This window comes from Notechis scutatus, chromosome 3 (genome assembly GCF_049901735.1).
Source record: "Notechis scutatus isolate UNSWTSFEM ecotype Mainland chromosome 3, rNotScu1.2, whole genome shotgun sequence".
NCBI lineage: Eukaryota > Metazoa > Chordata > Lepidosauria > Squamata > Elapidae > Notechis > Notechis scutatus.
In genome coordinates this window covers 89,952,743-89,967,533 of record NC_142011.1, presented here as the reverse complement: position 1 = coordinate 89,967,533, position 14,791 = coordinate 89,952,743, and the positions used below count along the sequence as shown (strand labels likewise).

Sequence of the window (14,791 nt, the reverse complement as noted above, 5' to 3'; positions counted from 1 at the left end):
AATAGACAAATTGAGCAGCCAAGAATAATAGTTAATAGGACAGGAAAAAAGGAAGCTAAAGAGAATATTAAGAACAGCTTCAACAAAACTTTTTATCTGATAACAAAAGAAATAAGGACAAACTACCATCAGAGTATGAAAATACATGTTGTTTATTAAAATATAAAGGCAAAGGAGATAGTTTTGCTAGCCAGTTTCTGAATTATTACAGTTCTGTTTTTCTTTTTCAAAGTGGCAAAACCTCTTTCCAGGAAGATTGAACTATTTTGGAGAGCTTTCTCGTGAACTATCTTGCCATCTTTCCTTTATTTTTAAGGGTCCGTATTGTGGTTATGCTATTGTGTTTTTATTTTATTTGTTTACCTTGGTTGTTTTAACTTGTACTTTCTAAAATGGGCTGGTGAGTATCTTTTTGGTTGTAGCAGCGTAGTAAATAAAGTAAATAAATAATCTGCCCCAAAGCCCAGATTAATTTGCATGAACTTTGGTTGACAGGGATTACATGGCAAACCAGGTCCAAGAGGACAAAGAGGACCCACAGTAAGTACTATGATTTTTTGGTTTTTTTGGCTCTCTGTTTAATAGCATTATTAGTCCTTGATATTATTGCATGCATTTTTTTCTTGCCATCCACACTGTGGTCAGAAACTGTGGTATTTATTTAGTTTACTTTATTGTCATTGCACATTGAACAACGAAATTAAATACCATCTTCAGTGTACTATACAGCAGAATTCAATAGAGTTATTGCCCTGGATAGATGCTGTTTTTCAGCCTATTTGCCCTTTTTTATTATCCTGTACCATCTGCCAGATGATAATAGTTCAAAAAAAGGGTGCCCAGGATGAGATGGACCTTTGAGAATGTTTTGAACTTTCTTAAGGCAGCGGGAGTTATAAAGCTCTTCCAAAGAGGGGAGAGGGCAACCAATGATCTTCTGGGCAATGACGTTAACCCTCTGGAGTGCTGTCCTATCTGCCACTGTGCAATTGGCAAACCATACAGAGATGCAGTAAGTTAAGATACCCTCTATGGTGCAATGGTAGAAGGTCACCAGCAGTTTTTCATTCAGTTGTTGTTTTCGGAGAAGCCTCAGGTAGTATAATCTCTGCTGGGCCCTTTTGACCAGGGCTGCAATGTGAGCACCCCAGGTCAGGTCCTCTTTTATGGTAACACTCAGAAACTTAAAACTGGCCACTTGCTCCACTCTGTCTCCATTGATAAGCAAGGGCTGGATGTGTGATCTGTTCCTTCCATAGTCCACTATAAGCTCCTTGGTCTTATTGGGGTTGAGGACCAAGTTATTTTCTCCACACCACGAAAGCAACTGGTCCACCTCATCTTGGTAGGCAGACTCATTCTCCCCCCCTCCCCCGGAGATGAGTCCCACCACTGTTGTATCATCTGCAAATTTAGTAATAGTATTACTAGTGTGAGTGGGAATGCAGTCATGCACATAAAGAGTATAAAGTAAGGGACTCAACACACAACCCTATGGTGTATTTTATATTATATAGCCCTTTATAATCTCCCATGCAACAATGCTCAATAAAAATACTAATTACATATTTTCTCCCACTTCCCAGGGACCACGTGGATCGAGAGGTGCAAGAGGTCCAACTGGAAAACCCGGACCAAAGGTAATTTTGACAGAATTCAGTAACTAATTCTGAGTTTAGCTTTTTGTCTTGGGGCAAACACCTATCTCATTTTTAAATAAATTTTGTTTTTTTTCCCCAGGGCACTGCTGGGGGTGATGGCCCACCTGGTCCGTCTGGTGAAAGGGTAGGCAAAGAATAATGTCTATTTCATTTTCCTTTTTCTGGGCTCAGTATTTCTCAAGTATTCCCAAATTATTGTGTGCTGCCTATGGCCCCAATTTGAGTAGCGCCATATCTCACAGAACGGTTGTTTTGCAGGAGGATGTTTCTCCCCATTGTGATGAATGAGGGAAATTGTGTGAGTGGGATGTATTCACATCTGCTTTTAGAAAAGCAAAAGAAGCGGGCACTTTTGGGACATTTTTCAGATCCCTTGTATTGGATATGAAACCCTAGCTTCCTTTCTGCTGAGTGGATTCTTCCCTGTGGGATTATTGCAAGGCAAGAATTGTGCCACCATGGAAGAGATTTATGGCTTATTGCTATGCCAGTGTCTATTGTGTCTTTCATCATAGCCAGATGTTGCAAAAGGTAGCAGCGGCAATTAGAGATGGATGATTGAGAAATGTGTTTAGATTGCAATTCACAAATGGAAACACACCAATTTGCCAAAATGAACATATTTCCAGATGTTGGGGTGCGTTTGGGAACTTTCCAAAGATTGCACATAAATATGTTGCTTGGTGAAGAACCCAACATATGAGGACTAATAGTCCTATGGACAAATTTCTAAGCTGTAGTCTTTTTTTTCCTGAAAAATGTTGTGACATAGAAGAGGGAATTTCTCAGCTTAGTGCCCTTTAGACTTCAGTTCACAGAATATACCACATTATCAATGATGGCTAAGAATTTTGGGAGTTACTCGCAGAATCGGGTGATTGCCAGAATTGAGGAAGGCTTGCCTGAAGCTTCAAAAACAGAATGTCAGATGGAACATCTGAATAGTGGAGTAAGAGGTGCAACTTTATTCCTCCAATGCTACTTCTTTATTCTTTTGCATCTCCCCAATAATTCTTGTCCATGTCATCCAATTTTAAATAGATTGTTAAGTTGGTTTGAGATTTGAGAATGTGTTTTGGGATCTGTAGCTTGAATCATTAGCTACGTCCTATAAAATTTTCTGAAAATGGAAATGGAAAAAGCTTGTTCTGAGCTCCATCCATCCAAGAAATTGATTTAAGTGAAGCTCCTTAAAATTTCACTTGCCAACAAGATTGCCCTTCCGAGCTTGCTCATAGAAGCCTCTTGAATGTCTTTCATTTTCCCGGTGTCTGCCTATAGGTGAACCAGAACAAAAGAGGGCAAAGGAGGCCTATGTCAAACATGGATCTGGTTCATCCCTTGCCATTTAAATTTATAGGATCCATTGAAATACTTCTTCCAGAATTAATTTCATCACCCTGTTTATCTTCCAATGCTCTAGTGCAGGCTCCAGCTGGCAGGCTGAGCATTTACAAAAAACAACAACAATGAAATGATCACAGCTTTTTCTTTCATCCATTCTGTATTCAATTGACTGCATCCTGTTTGAGTGGTAGAAAAACAATATAAGATTTTCCAGAAATATATATTTTAATCATAAAATGAAATGGGCATGATTTTACAGTAATACCCAAAGGTAAACATCACCCTTCTGCTAAAAGACTATTTGACAAAAAAGATTGTTAACCAGCAAGGTCTAGAAAGCTTTTTATTTACACAGAGAATATATTAGACAAGTCTATTTAAAATATGGTGTCTACCTCGTAAGGCAGTTTTCAGCATGTTGTGAAGTTTTATAGTCTTTGTCATAATCTCCGTATTTTATGATCCTTGTTGACATTTGCTGGGAAGGTAATAGATGAGACAAAGAATAGTTGATGCACTACCCAAAAATGTATTTATGTATGTAATGGATTTATAGGGCCGGCCAACTCAAACAATGTGCTTGTGTCAGCCTTTCCTGAGCTTTGTATTGTCCAGATGTTTTGGGCCAGCTCCTGATATCTTTGGCTAACGTGGTCTCAAATAAAAGGGTTTAGGTTATATTATATCAGAAAATGATGTTATCTATTTATACATTATTTTATTATTATTTTGTGCAGAAATAATATATTTACAGCTGAGGCATACAAAGAAACATGACTTGAACTATAAGAGGATGAAATTTGTTAGTCAGATCTGTTTATATTATAGGGAAAGAAAGAAAAGAAAAAATGTTTGTGAGAAAAAGTGAGGGATATACAGGTCTGAATGAAGCCTAATCTTAAAATGAAGCCTAATCTTATGAAATGGAGCTGATGAGCATAATGAAGTTGTAGACTTAATTCAAACAAAAGGGCTGAAATATACTGTGGTCAGAAAATATTCATTGGCATCCTCTAGATTGTATGTATGAAATAGAATGTATAGTTGACAGAAATTGCATTGTGAAACTGAAAGAACCAGGAATGAGTTCTGGGTAAGAATGTGTAACAAAGTGAATGAATTTGAGAACTAGAGCACAGGTGTCAAACTTGCGGTGTCACGTGGCCATCACATGACATTTCACAACATTTTTTCCCCCCTTCATGGAGCATCTGGCCTGAGGTCCTCCAGTTTGACACCCCTTGCTGTATAAGAAGAATGATGGAGGCAATTTACAGAGAAATCTTTATGCTCTGAGGTATTTACTAAATGCTACATACGGAACAAAGGGGCATTTTGCAAGCAAATGCCCTAATCATCTCAGTCCTGGCTTCTTAAGTAGTATGTAAGACAGCCACCTCTGCTTTCTCAGGAGTTTGATTATGCATCCAACAATTAGATCAGATTGGGTATCAATATTTGATTTTAATACTCTTCACACTGGGTTTTGTAATAAACCTCCAATCCTTGATAAAAAAATATATATAGACTTTGCCACTGTATCCATTTATGCCTTGTTCATTCACCCAGTAGACCCGGTGGTAACAGTAGAAACCATTAATAGTAGATTCTTTATAATAATTGTAAGAGTCTGCCATCAGTGATTTCTATGTTTGCAAAGAAGGCAGGGCTGATTTCTGGTCATTAAAAATCTTTACTTCTTTGTTTGGCTTTCTTCAGGTTGTTAATCTACTTTTCCACTGAGACCCAGAAGACATTAGATGTGATTTTTCAGAAACTTAAAGTTATTTGCAGAATCTGAGCACTCCCTTCCCTTGCTATCACTTTCCTTTGCCTAAGCAGCCAAGTACAGTTTGAGGAGAAAGAAAACTTATGAACCATCCCATCCCAAAGATCATGTCAATATACTATAACTTGGTTCTAGGAAGTCAGAGTCTTGGTAAATGCCAGAATCCTGTGTCCTCAAAGGAACTAGCCTGTCTAAAGAAATTTCTTGAACAACTTTGCAGAAGGGGTCATTCTTAATTCTGCATCCACAGCGAGTACTCCCACATTTTTTGTCAAAAGAAAGATTATTTTTAAAGAGTGGTTAACGATTTTTTTCATTCTGAATACTATTACTGTTAGAGATCACTTCCTCCTTCCTTCCATTTCTAAACTTTTTAAATGGCTTCATTTTTTGACTAAATTGAATTTTAGGGGATCCTAAAAACTAATTTGACCAAATATTTCATTGCCTTTAAACATGTATTACAGAATATTTGAACACGGGATTATATTCTGTCATTTAATCATTGCTCCTTCAGCCTTAATGAAGTTTAGTAATAATATTTTTCATGTCAGGTTAGACACTTATCTGATAGAATTTATTTGGATGGCCTGGTAATTTATTCTGAAGAATTATATTTGACTGGCTTCACTAAAGCAATCAATATGCTGAAATAAAAAAAATGTTCCTTTGAACTGCCTGCATTGCATTTTCTAAGGAACTGTAGCACTTCCATACAGGTGGACCTTCTCCTCAAGCTGAACTCTAGTTTCTTAATACATTCCCCCCTTTCCAAATTTTGAGGAGATGCAGCATTGGAGGGTGGGATTTTCTAACTTTTATTCCCACTTTATCTTTGATTTTGAAGTTTGGACAAAAACTGTAACGCCAAATTACCAGAAAGGGGGACTGTTCAAATGCTTAACAAGACTCTCTCTCACCTGTTTGCTTCCTAGACCTTCCTCAGACATCCAGATCCCACTCAATGGGATCAAGAGATCCCATTGTTATTCAGACTGATGCTTCTAAAATTTCTCAGGGACAATGTTTCTGCTTAGTGAGGGTTTTGTAACATTATCTCTGCCTTATACCCAGGAGTGGGATTCAATGTTTTTTTACTTCTGGTTCTGTGGGCATGGCTTGGTGGGCATAGCAGGAGAAGAATACTGTGAAATCTCCAGTCAGAGGTGGTATTTGCCGGTTCTCTGAACTACTCAAAATTTCCACTACTGGTTCTCCAGAATTAGTCAGAACCTGTTGAATACCACCTTTGCTTACACCTTTTATTCTGGACAGCTATTGCCAGCAGAACCAAAATGCAATGTTTTTTTAAACCAAAAGCAAATTTAATCAAGATGCTTTTCATCACTGGTGCCATCTCTTGCAAGGAACTTCATACCTTGAATGGGTCCCAAGAAATCATGAAATCTACAGATGTCTCAGAAACTCATTCAGTACCAATTAGATTGAATTTTCTCCCATTTTAATATTAACCTATATTTCTAGCTTATAGAATAAGCAAACAGGTGCTTTTCCACACAAGCCTGACAATTGCTGCCCATATACAATCTGAAACTTTGCCCAAAAGCACCCAACTTCACAGTTTCAATCTGTGAGACTCCACAAGTGAGAAATTTTACATTTCACTGTACTTAGCAAATTTGCACACAACAGGAGCAAGGCTTGTTACGTGTGGGCCAGGTAGGTGACTTCAAGGGGATCTTTATTCATCTTCTTTTGAGGGAGGAATGCACTATAAGGCTAGTAGTAGTTTTATAGTTTTGCTACTGCAATAATCCCACTTGACATTTGGACGTATTTAAGGCTACTTTCCTTCTGTGCTCAATCCTGAATGGCCTCATTTCTGAGAAAGCATCAAGGCCTGTGTATGTTTCTGTTATGACTGCCACTATGCAACAACCAAATTGGGTTTTTATTTTATTTTATTACACCCCTCAAAGGTCTGGACTCTGTATGTTGTCATCAGTTTTTCTCTAAGATAGCTTTTGAGACCTCCCTTCTGCTCCAGAGACTGCTTCTTTGTTTGTCTATCATGTTCTGCAGAGCCATGCCTAATCATCTCATTTCTGACAGAGACATGCACTTCATGATCTATTTTGAAGCACTTTTTTTCAACTGTTAGGTATTACATTTCATTTTTCACGGGCAGATTGCTTGCAATCTAACAGGGAGACAGAGAGAACAAATGCTACCTTCACTTTTAAGTAAACAATCAGTGCAATCACATGCCTCAACCATTTTTAAAAAAAGAAAAAAAGAAATCTGATTTTAGTAATTATTTAATTAGTTTTCCTTTGTTTCTACCTGACACAATTGGACTCTATTGTACTGCACATGCTTGATATTTGATATTTGTGGTCTTTGGCCACAAATTAACCTAAATGTATGTTGGTGAAGTGGTGCATTTCTTCAGACAGGAGCTTGGCAGATGTGTTTACAATATATAGACTTACTTATCAGAGATCTCTGTCCTTGAATGCCTGCTTAGACCTGCTTATAATTCTTGAAATTTGAAGCACTTTTTTGTTCAATTGTTAGGTATTAAATTCCATTTTCTACAGGCTGATTGCTTGCAATCTAACAGGGAGACAGAGAGAACAAATGCTACCTTCAATTTTTAAGTAAACAATCAATGCAGTCACTTGCCTCAACCATTTTAACATATTGAAGGGTGTTCTTTTGTCCAATTTGTAATGTGAAAATAAGAGTTGACTACGTAAGAGAAACATAAAAATAAGTTCAAAGCACTTAAAAGTAGTTAATTAAAAACATAAGTAAATTAAAATGTAAGAATAAATGGATGGATGGATATAAAAGGGAGTGTCCAATATGAAGAAAGTGTGTTGAAATAGTCTTATAGAGATAATGAATAAGAATGAATTGCAAAAGATGTGTATGAAAGAAGAGTGAATGTGTTGAGGGGATGGAAATGATTGGAAGGATCTGAAGAGACAAAGTGAAAGAACAAAAATCTAGCCTTCTCCAGAAAGACAGATGTTTGCACATTGTCCAAAGTAGACAAGGGGGGGAGAGAGGTACAGTGCATATACTGTATGTGCTCAGGTTGTACATCACTGAAATGTGTGAAGTCAAGTTTATAACCCTTCCAAACAAGTATGAGGGCAGCAATTCATAGATCCAACTTGTGTTTGTTGCTTTGATAATATCTCAGCATTGAAGTAATATACCGTCTCTACAAATACACATCCACACATAAATAATAATGTATAGTGATCTTTTTCATGTAGTCAAGTGAATACACACTATCAACAGAAAGTTTTGTCAATAAAAAAACTCTATTAATATCCTAGATTTTTGAAGTATTTATTTTACACAGTATCGCTCATAAAGAATAACCAATAGAGGACAATAAATCACTTGTAGTATTTGTCAGTGGATGTGTGTCAAAACAGCATCAAATTTACCCAGAATTCAATTTTCTTCTCAGTTTAGGACAAGGGCACACTTTTTACACTGTTATCATATCTCTTAGATGAAACCCAAAATTTAAGCATGCTTGTGTGCACAAATATTATTCTACTTTTGATATAGCAAATAAACAAGTACATATTTAAAAAGAAAGAAGACTATTCAGAAAAAAATTGAAATGAAATATCTAGTTTGTCAAAGATCTCTTTTTATTACAGGATTCTTCAGTAACACAATACCATCCCAATATATTGAATTTCAACTTCCACAGTAACAACATGGCCAAAAATTATGGAAGTTCCAACCCATTATGGAAGCTCCAACCCATTATGGAAGTCCAACCCATTAAAACAATTCCAAAATTATGGACGTCCAACCCATTAAAACAATGTTTCTCAACCTTGACAAACTTTAAGATATGTGGACCTCAACTCCCAGAATTCCCCAACCAAAATCTTAAAGCTGCCAAGGTTGCATTAGAAAGATATTAAATTAGAAAACACTAAATTGAGGATGTCTTATGTACTGAATCATGTTTTTCCTATTTGGTAATTATTCAAAGAAGAAAACTGAGTAAATATGAATAAAGAGAAGAATAAAAGTTATGCCAAAACATTGAAACTGGAGAGAGAAGAAAAAAAAATAGATAATTAAATTCTGAAATAATGTCTTTTCATAAATTGGTTTCTATTTCTCTAATATTTTTCCATTAAAAATAGTTCTGTTACATTTTTTGTACTATTGCACATTTGTATGTAGTCCTCAATAAAATTATCAATATAGATGAAGAGGTAACAAAATGAGGAGCTATTGTATTTTGGATAAATATTATTTCATCAAATAGGAATTAGTTTGATTCTTTTTGAAATGAGCAAATAATTAAATGTGATAGCTTGGGATGTAAGAGAATATTTTTTGGGTTTGGCACACTTAGAAGAAGAGGTGGAGGCAATATAAAGCTTAACAGGCTTTATTGCTAACTTGTAACTCAGCTGTGGCTAGCCGCGGCTCGCAGCAGCAGCTGAGAGAAAGAGAGACAGCTGATTCCATTTGACAGCTCCTTTTATACGGAGCTGTCAAACAGTCCAGCCAATCAGGGGTTTCTCCGGCTCCCCCTTAAACAGCAGACCGGAGTAAGGACTTGCTGGTCTCAACACTCCTTCCCCCTGGCTCTGCGCAAGCGTAATAGCTCAGATGGGCGAGGCTATGCCTCACTCGCTCTGAACACCTTAGTTCTGCCATTGGCTGCGATGTGGGAGGACCTGTTGCCAGACTGGTGTTCTCCCCTCGGGGTGGTGTCAGCTCTCTTCTCCGGGCATTCTCGGCTGGCCATGGATGGTCTTCTGGTGTTGCTGGAACCTCTCCAAACACCAGCGAGCGGTCACTGGTTGGTGTCACGGCTTCCCCAGGTAAGTCCTCCACGAGAGATCACTGGTCAGGAGTTGGTCAGATAGGGGCCTCGGTATTGCCCCATTTAGAGTCCATGGCCTCAGTTTCCCTCTGGGCTGGACCTGTTGGGGCACTCCAACGACTTCTTAGCTGGTCCACATGTCGGCGCCATAATTGTCTATCCGTCAACCTTACACTGTATGATTTGGGGCCTGTTTTCTGCTCAACCCACCCAGGCAACCATAAGGGATTCCCTGCATAATTTTGGGAGTAGACTGGGTCCCCAGGCCTAAATTCCCTTGCCTTGCTGGATGAGTCAAGGGGCACCCTGGGGGCATAATTATGGTGCAGCCTGTCTAGGGTTGTGCGAAGTCTCCTTCCCATTAATAGTTCGGCAGGGGTGAGGTTGGTGGCTGCGCTTGGCGTGGTGTGTTGGGTAAGTAGGTACCAGGCTACCCTGATAGACCAGTCCCCTTCCGTCATTCTCCCCAGGGAGTCTTTTGCAGATCTTACAGCTCTTTCTGCAAGGCCATTGGAGGCTGGATGAAACGGGGAAACTAGGGCATGTCTGATTCCTCTTTGGGCCAGGAACAATTCAAAAGTGGATGAGGTGAATTGGGGCCCGTTATTTGAAACCAGAGTGTCAGGGTACCCATGGGAAGCGAAAATGTTGTCTAAAGCTCTGCTTACAGAATCTGAAGTGGTTGATTGGAAGAGAACCAGCTCTCCCCACTTGGAAAATAAATCTACCATAATTAAGAACTTTTTCCCTTGCATGGGGCCTGCCAGGTTCACATGTATTCTAGACCATGGTATTTTGGTATCTTCCCACTCTCCAGAAGAGGCAGCTGGTGGGGCAGGCCTGGACATCTGGCAGATGGAGTAATTCTGAACTTTATTGGTAACTGCCTCATCCAGGCCCGGCCACCACACATAGCTCCTGGCCAGAGCCTTCATTTTGTTGATCCCTCATGCAGAACTTCAATAATGCGTGGTCTTAGTAGTTTGGGAATAATTACTCGGGGACTCCACAGTAAACACCCTTTTAGCATGCTCAGTTCAGTCTGGCGTGCTTTGAAGGGGTGGAAATCCACTGTGGTGGTTTCCCTGGGCCACCCGCTTCGCACCCAGTCCATGACTTTAGACAGTTGTACATCTCTGGAGGTGGCGTAAGCGATGTCATTGGCTGTCAGAGGCAAACACAGATCTTCCAGCAGGAACACTGAAGCTGAAGGGGCAGGATCAGCGACCAGAAGGGGTAAAGGGCACCTGCTTAGGGCATCAGCATGAGCTACATCTTTGCCAGGCCTGTAAGTCAACTTATAGCTGTAAGCAGCTAGGAAGATTGTCCGTTGGGTCATTCTTGGGGAGAGGATTTGTGGGCTGGGCTTGTCCCCTGCCAGGATGCCTAACAAAGGTTGGTGGTCCATGATGAGCTCAAACTGGTGTCCATAGAGGTATTCATGGAAACTTTTGACTGAGGCCACCGCAGCCAATGCCTCTTTATCTATTTGGCTGTAGTTGCGCTCAGACTTGGAGAGTGTTCTAGAGAAATAAGCTATAGGGGCTTCCTGGCTATTTGGCAATTTATGACCTAGGACTGCCTCAATCCCATAAGGGGATGCATCACAAACTAAGATAAGGGGAAGAGCATTGCTAAACTGAATGAATACCTTGGTTGAAGTGAGGAGGGATTTTACTGCAGAGAAGGAGGCCTGTTCCTTGGATCCCCAATGCCACTGCGTCTTAGAGTCTAATAGTCTGTGCAATGGTTCTACTACAGTGGCGTTGTGGGGCAGGAAAGAGCTGTAAAAGATAAGTAGTCCTAAAAAGGCTTGTAACTCAGTCTTGTTCTGAGGGGCCGGGGCCTCCTGGATGGCCCGTACTTTGGATTCTACAGGGTGAATTCCCGTGTGGTCAATATGATATCCAAGGAAATCTATCTGTGAAACTGCAAGGATGCATTTTTTCCTGTTTAATTTTAGCCCAGCCTGTTTAAAACACTGGAGAACTTTTTGTAATCTTTCCAAATGTTCCTGTGGGTTGTCAGCAGCAATGAGGATGTCATCGAAGTATGGGATGACACCCTTGATATTGTATAGCAAATGTTCCATAATGGATTGGAATATGCCAGGGGCAACGCTGACACTGAATTGTAAGCGCTTACATTTGAAAGCTCCCCTACGCATAATGATTGTTTGGGCCTCTGCTATCTAATTGTCCACTGGGAATTGCTGGTATGCTTGAGTCATATCCAGCTTGGTAAAAATGGAGCTTTTTCCCAGGGAATGGAGCAGGTGCTGTATGATAGGCACAGGATAAGCGTTTGGTTGGAGACCCTTGTTTATCATGGACTTGTAGTCAGAACAAATTCTTATGGAGCTATCTCTTTTCAAAGGTATTACAATGGGAGTTTCCCATTTAGCAAAGTCAATTGGCTCTAAGACCCCTTGCGAAATCAATTTGTCAAGCTGGGCATCCACTTCAGCATGTAATGCCAATGGCACTCTGTGTGGTTTGAGGTGTATAGGAGCAACATTAGGATCCAGGTTAAGGGAAATAGGAGTGCCATTGTAGCAGCCCAGTTTGTCATTGAAAACTTCTGAATAGTCAGCAAGAAGTTGCTGCAAGTTGTGGGGGGTGACTGCATTTACTCCAGTCACTTGGAGGCCTAGGGAATGGAACCAGTCCAATCCCAGTAAGCTAGGTAAGTTCCCACTTACGATAACTAGTGGAAGGTGACCCTGAAAATTGTTGTATTGAATATGGAACTTGCCTGTTCCGAGGACTGGCATGGATTGTCCTTGGTAGTCTCTCAGGGTCAGATTGCAGGGGCTCAGCTGATTCTTGTGGAAGTCTGGTAGCAGATTCCGTAGTGTCTTCCAAGAGATGAGTGACAGAGATGATCCAGTGTCCACCTCCATCTAACAGGGGCTGCCTTCTAAGAGAAGATCAACATTAATTTTATTAACATTGAAAGAATAAGTCAGTGACTCAGCTCTTTGGAATGCTTTGTTGATGGCATAGCATTCCTCTTTGGATTTGAGGTTTTTTGGTTGATTGAGATTGTGTTTCTAGGTGCCTGGCAGATTCTAGCTATGTGGCCTTTCTTCTGGCACTTTAGGCAGACAGCATTTAGAAAAGGGCAAGTGGCTCTCAGATGGTTTCCTCCACAGCTGAGGCAAATCAGCTGTGGTGTAAGTTGTTTCCTGTCGGCAGGAAAAAAAATTCTCTGCATCAGCTGGGGTGCTCGGAGGCGATTGATTGCTTCTTCCTCTTCAAAGTCATCATCTTCACAGTAGGTGTCTTTGTAGTGGACCGTAGCATTGGGTTGTACCCCGGGAAGACTGCTTGGTTTTTTGTATTTCGACTGCGGATAAGTTGGATAGTTCAGCGGCTTGAGCTTCTTTGATGGCTTGCTTCAAGTTGAGATTGCCTTTAGCCAGCAGCCGTCATTGTAGTCGAAGGTCTCTCACCCCTCAGATGAGCTGGTCCAGCAGCATATCATCTAGATGATCTCAGAAACCGCATTGCAGGGCAGCTGAACAAAGAGCTGCCATGTATTCACTTATGGACTCGCCCTCTGCTTGGCTTCTTCTTCTGAATGCATGGCGGCTGTTGAGGTAATTCCCTGTTAGCAGAATGAGCGCATACAGGGAGACATATTGAGAGTAGTGTTTGAATAATACACACAGCACCCAGATACACTGTACAATAAATGTAGGTTTTTACTTCCAGAAACGTTTAAGCAAAGTTCAAACAAGCAGTCCAAAGGCATTCACAGGTAAGATCAGTCAGTTTTCAGTCCAGGGATAATCCAATAACAAAGTCCAGTGTCAAAAACAGTTCAGTATCAGACTTACATCAAATCCAAGAATAACAGTCAATACAGGAACGGCAAAACTCTCCAACAGAAGGAAACAGAAAGATTCACTCTCTTCTGAGACTAAGACTAAGACTAAACAACTCAGGTTTCTGGCTCCATGTTATGGCCGTTTGAGAAACCACACCCAATTAAACATTTGCATTTTCTTAAAGATACAGTTTTAAAATGTTTATCCTGGTTTATATATTTCCAACCCAAATACCTGTTAGGTGACTTATATTCCTAACAGCGGCGGGCGATACGCGATGACTTCGGGGCATAGTGATTACCGAGCACCTCTTGTAGTTCTTCCCAGGGAGCAGCCTTGACCGTCTGAGGAGCCAGCAGTGCGGTGGCGGTGTCGAAAATGGTGGCTCCGCAGAAACTCAGGAAATAGGCTTTCTTCTTGTTAGGAGGGATGTCAGATAGGTTTGCGGTATCCATGACGCATTCGAACCTATTGATATACGATGTCCACATCTTGGAGGTTGGCCAAAAAGGTGGAAAATTTGGCAGCGCCGTCATATCTTCACTGGACAGTGACTGCTCTAGTGACAGCTCTTAGTGACAACTCTTTTTGTAGTGACTTCAGCCATATGGTGCTCTCTCTCTTTGCCTTAGGAATTGCCTCAGATATTGGCCACCAGATTTTTTTTTCCAAGCAAGCATGAGTTTGCCCCACAAAGCTAAGTTGGGGTGCCTTATTTATTTACTGGATATTAATTTCCTTGTTTGATGTTTACCTGAGCAGCTGACATTCCACTAAAATCAAATCGTTTATATTGAAACTCTGCTAGATGGTCTTGAATTGTGGTCTGTATACAATATTTACACTAGGGAAGGGGATGTTTCCCCAGGCAAGGTACTTGTTACTCTGTTGTGATGCTACAAGTGGCCAAACAATCACTTAATTTTTCTGTTACTGAACCACAAAGTTTTGCCTGACACACTTGGACTGTTCTTTGTGCTAAATTGTGATGATGCTTCTACTAATGCCAATTGTTTGGTTTGTTTCTTTGATTTTAGGGACCACAAGGGCCCCAGGGACCTGTTGGATTTCCAGGACCTAAGGGACCTCCTGTAAGTATTTGTCTTAAAATAAACATAGGATGGAAAACATTGAAATAGATAGTGATTATTGAGCATTTTTATCAACCTATTACATGTATTGTGAGAATATTCTAATCTACTGAGAAGGTAACAGAAACAGAATTAGAGAATTAGTCCTTCTCTTAATGGACTTGCCTGTTTTCATCTGTACTCCCTTCTGATTGGGATAAAATAACTGTTGTCATAGTGTGTGTGTGTATG

General features: G+C 40.2%; 1 protein-coding gene across 2 annotated transcripts in view; it reads left to right on the top strand.

Annotated features, from left to right (window-relative positions):
* The window catches only part of COL11A1 (collagen type XI alpha 1 chain), a 272,464-nt gene that overhangs the window by 166,840 nt on the left and 90,833 nt on the right, over nt 1-14,791 (top strand). For both annotated transcript variants that reach the window (XM_087960746.1, XM_087960745.1), the window contains 4 exons: nt 496-540; nt 1,587-1,640; nt 1,741-1,785; nt 14,507-14,560. In XM_087960746.1, coding sequence (XP_087816872.1) covers nt 496-540; nt 1,587-1,640; nt 1,741-1,785; nt 14,507-14,560 — 198 coding nt within the window. The remainder of the gene's footprint in view (nt 1-495; nt 541-1,586; nt 1,641-1,740; nt 1,786-14,506; nt 14,561-14,791) is intronic.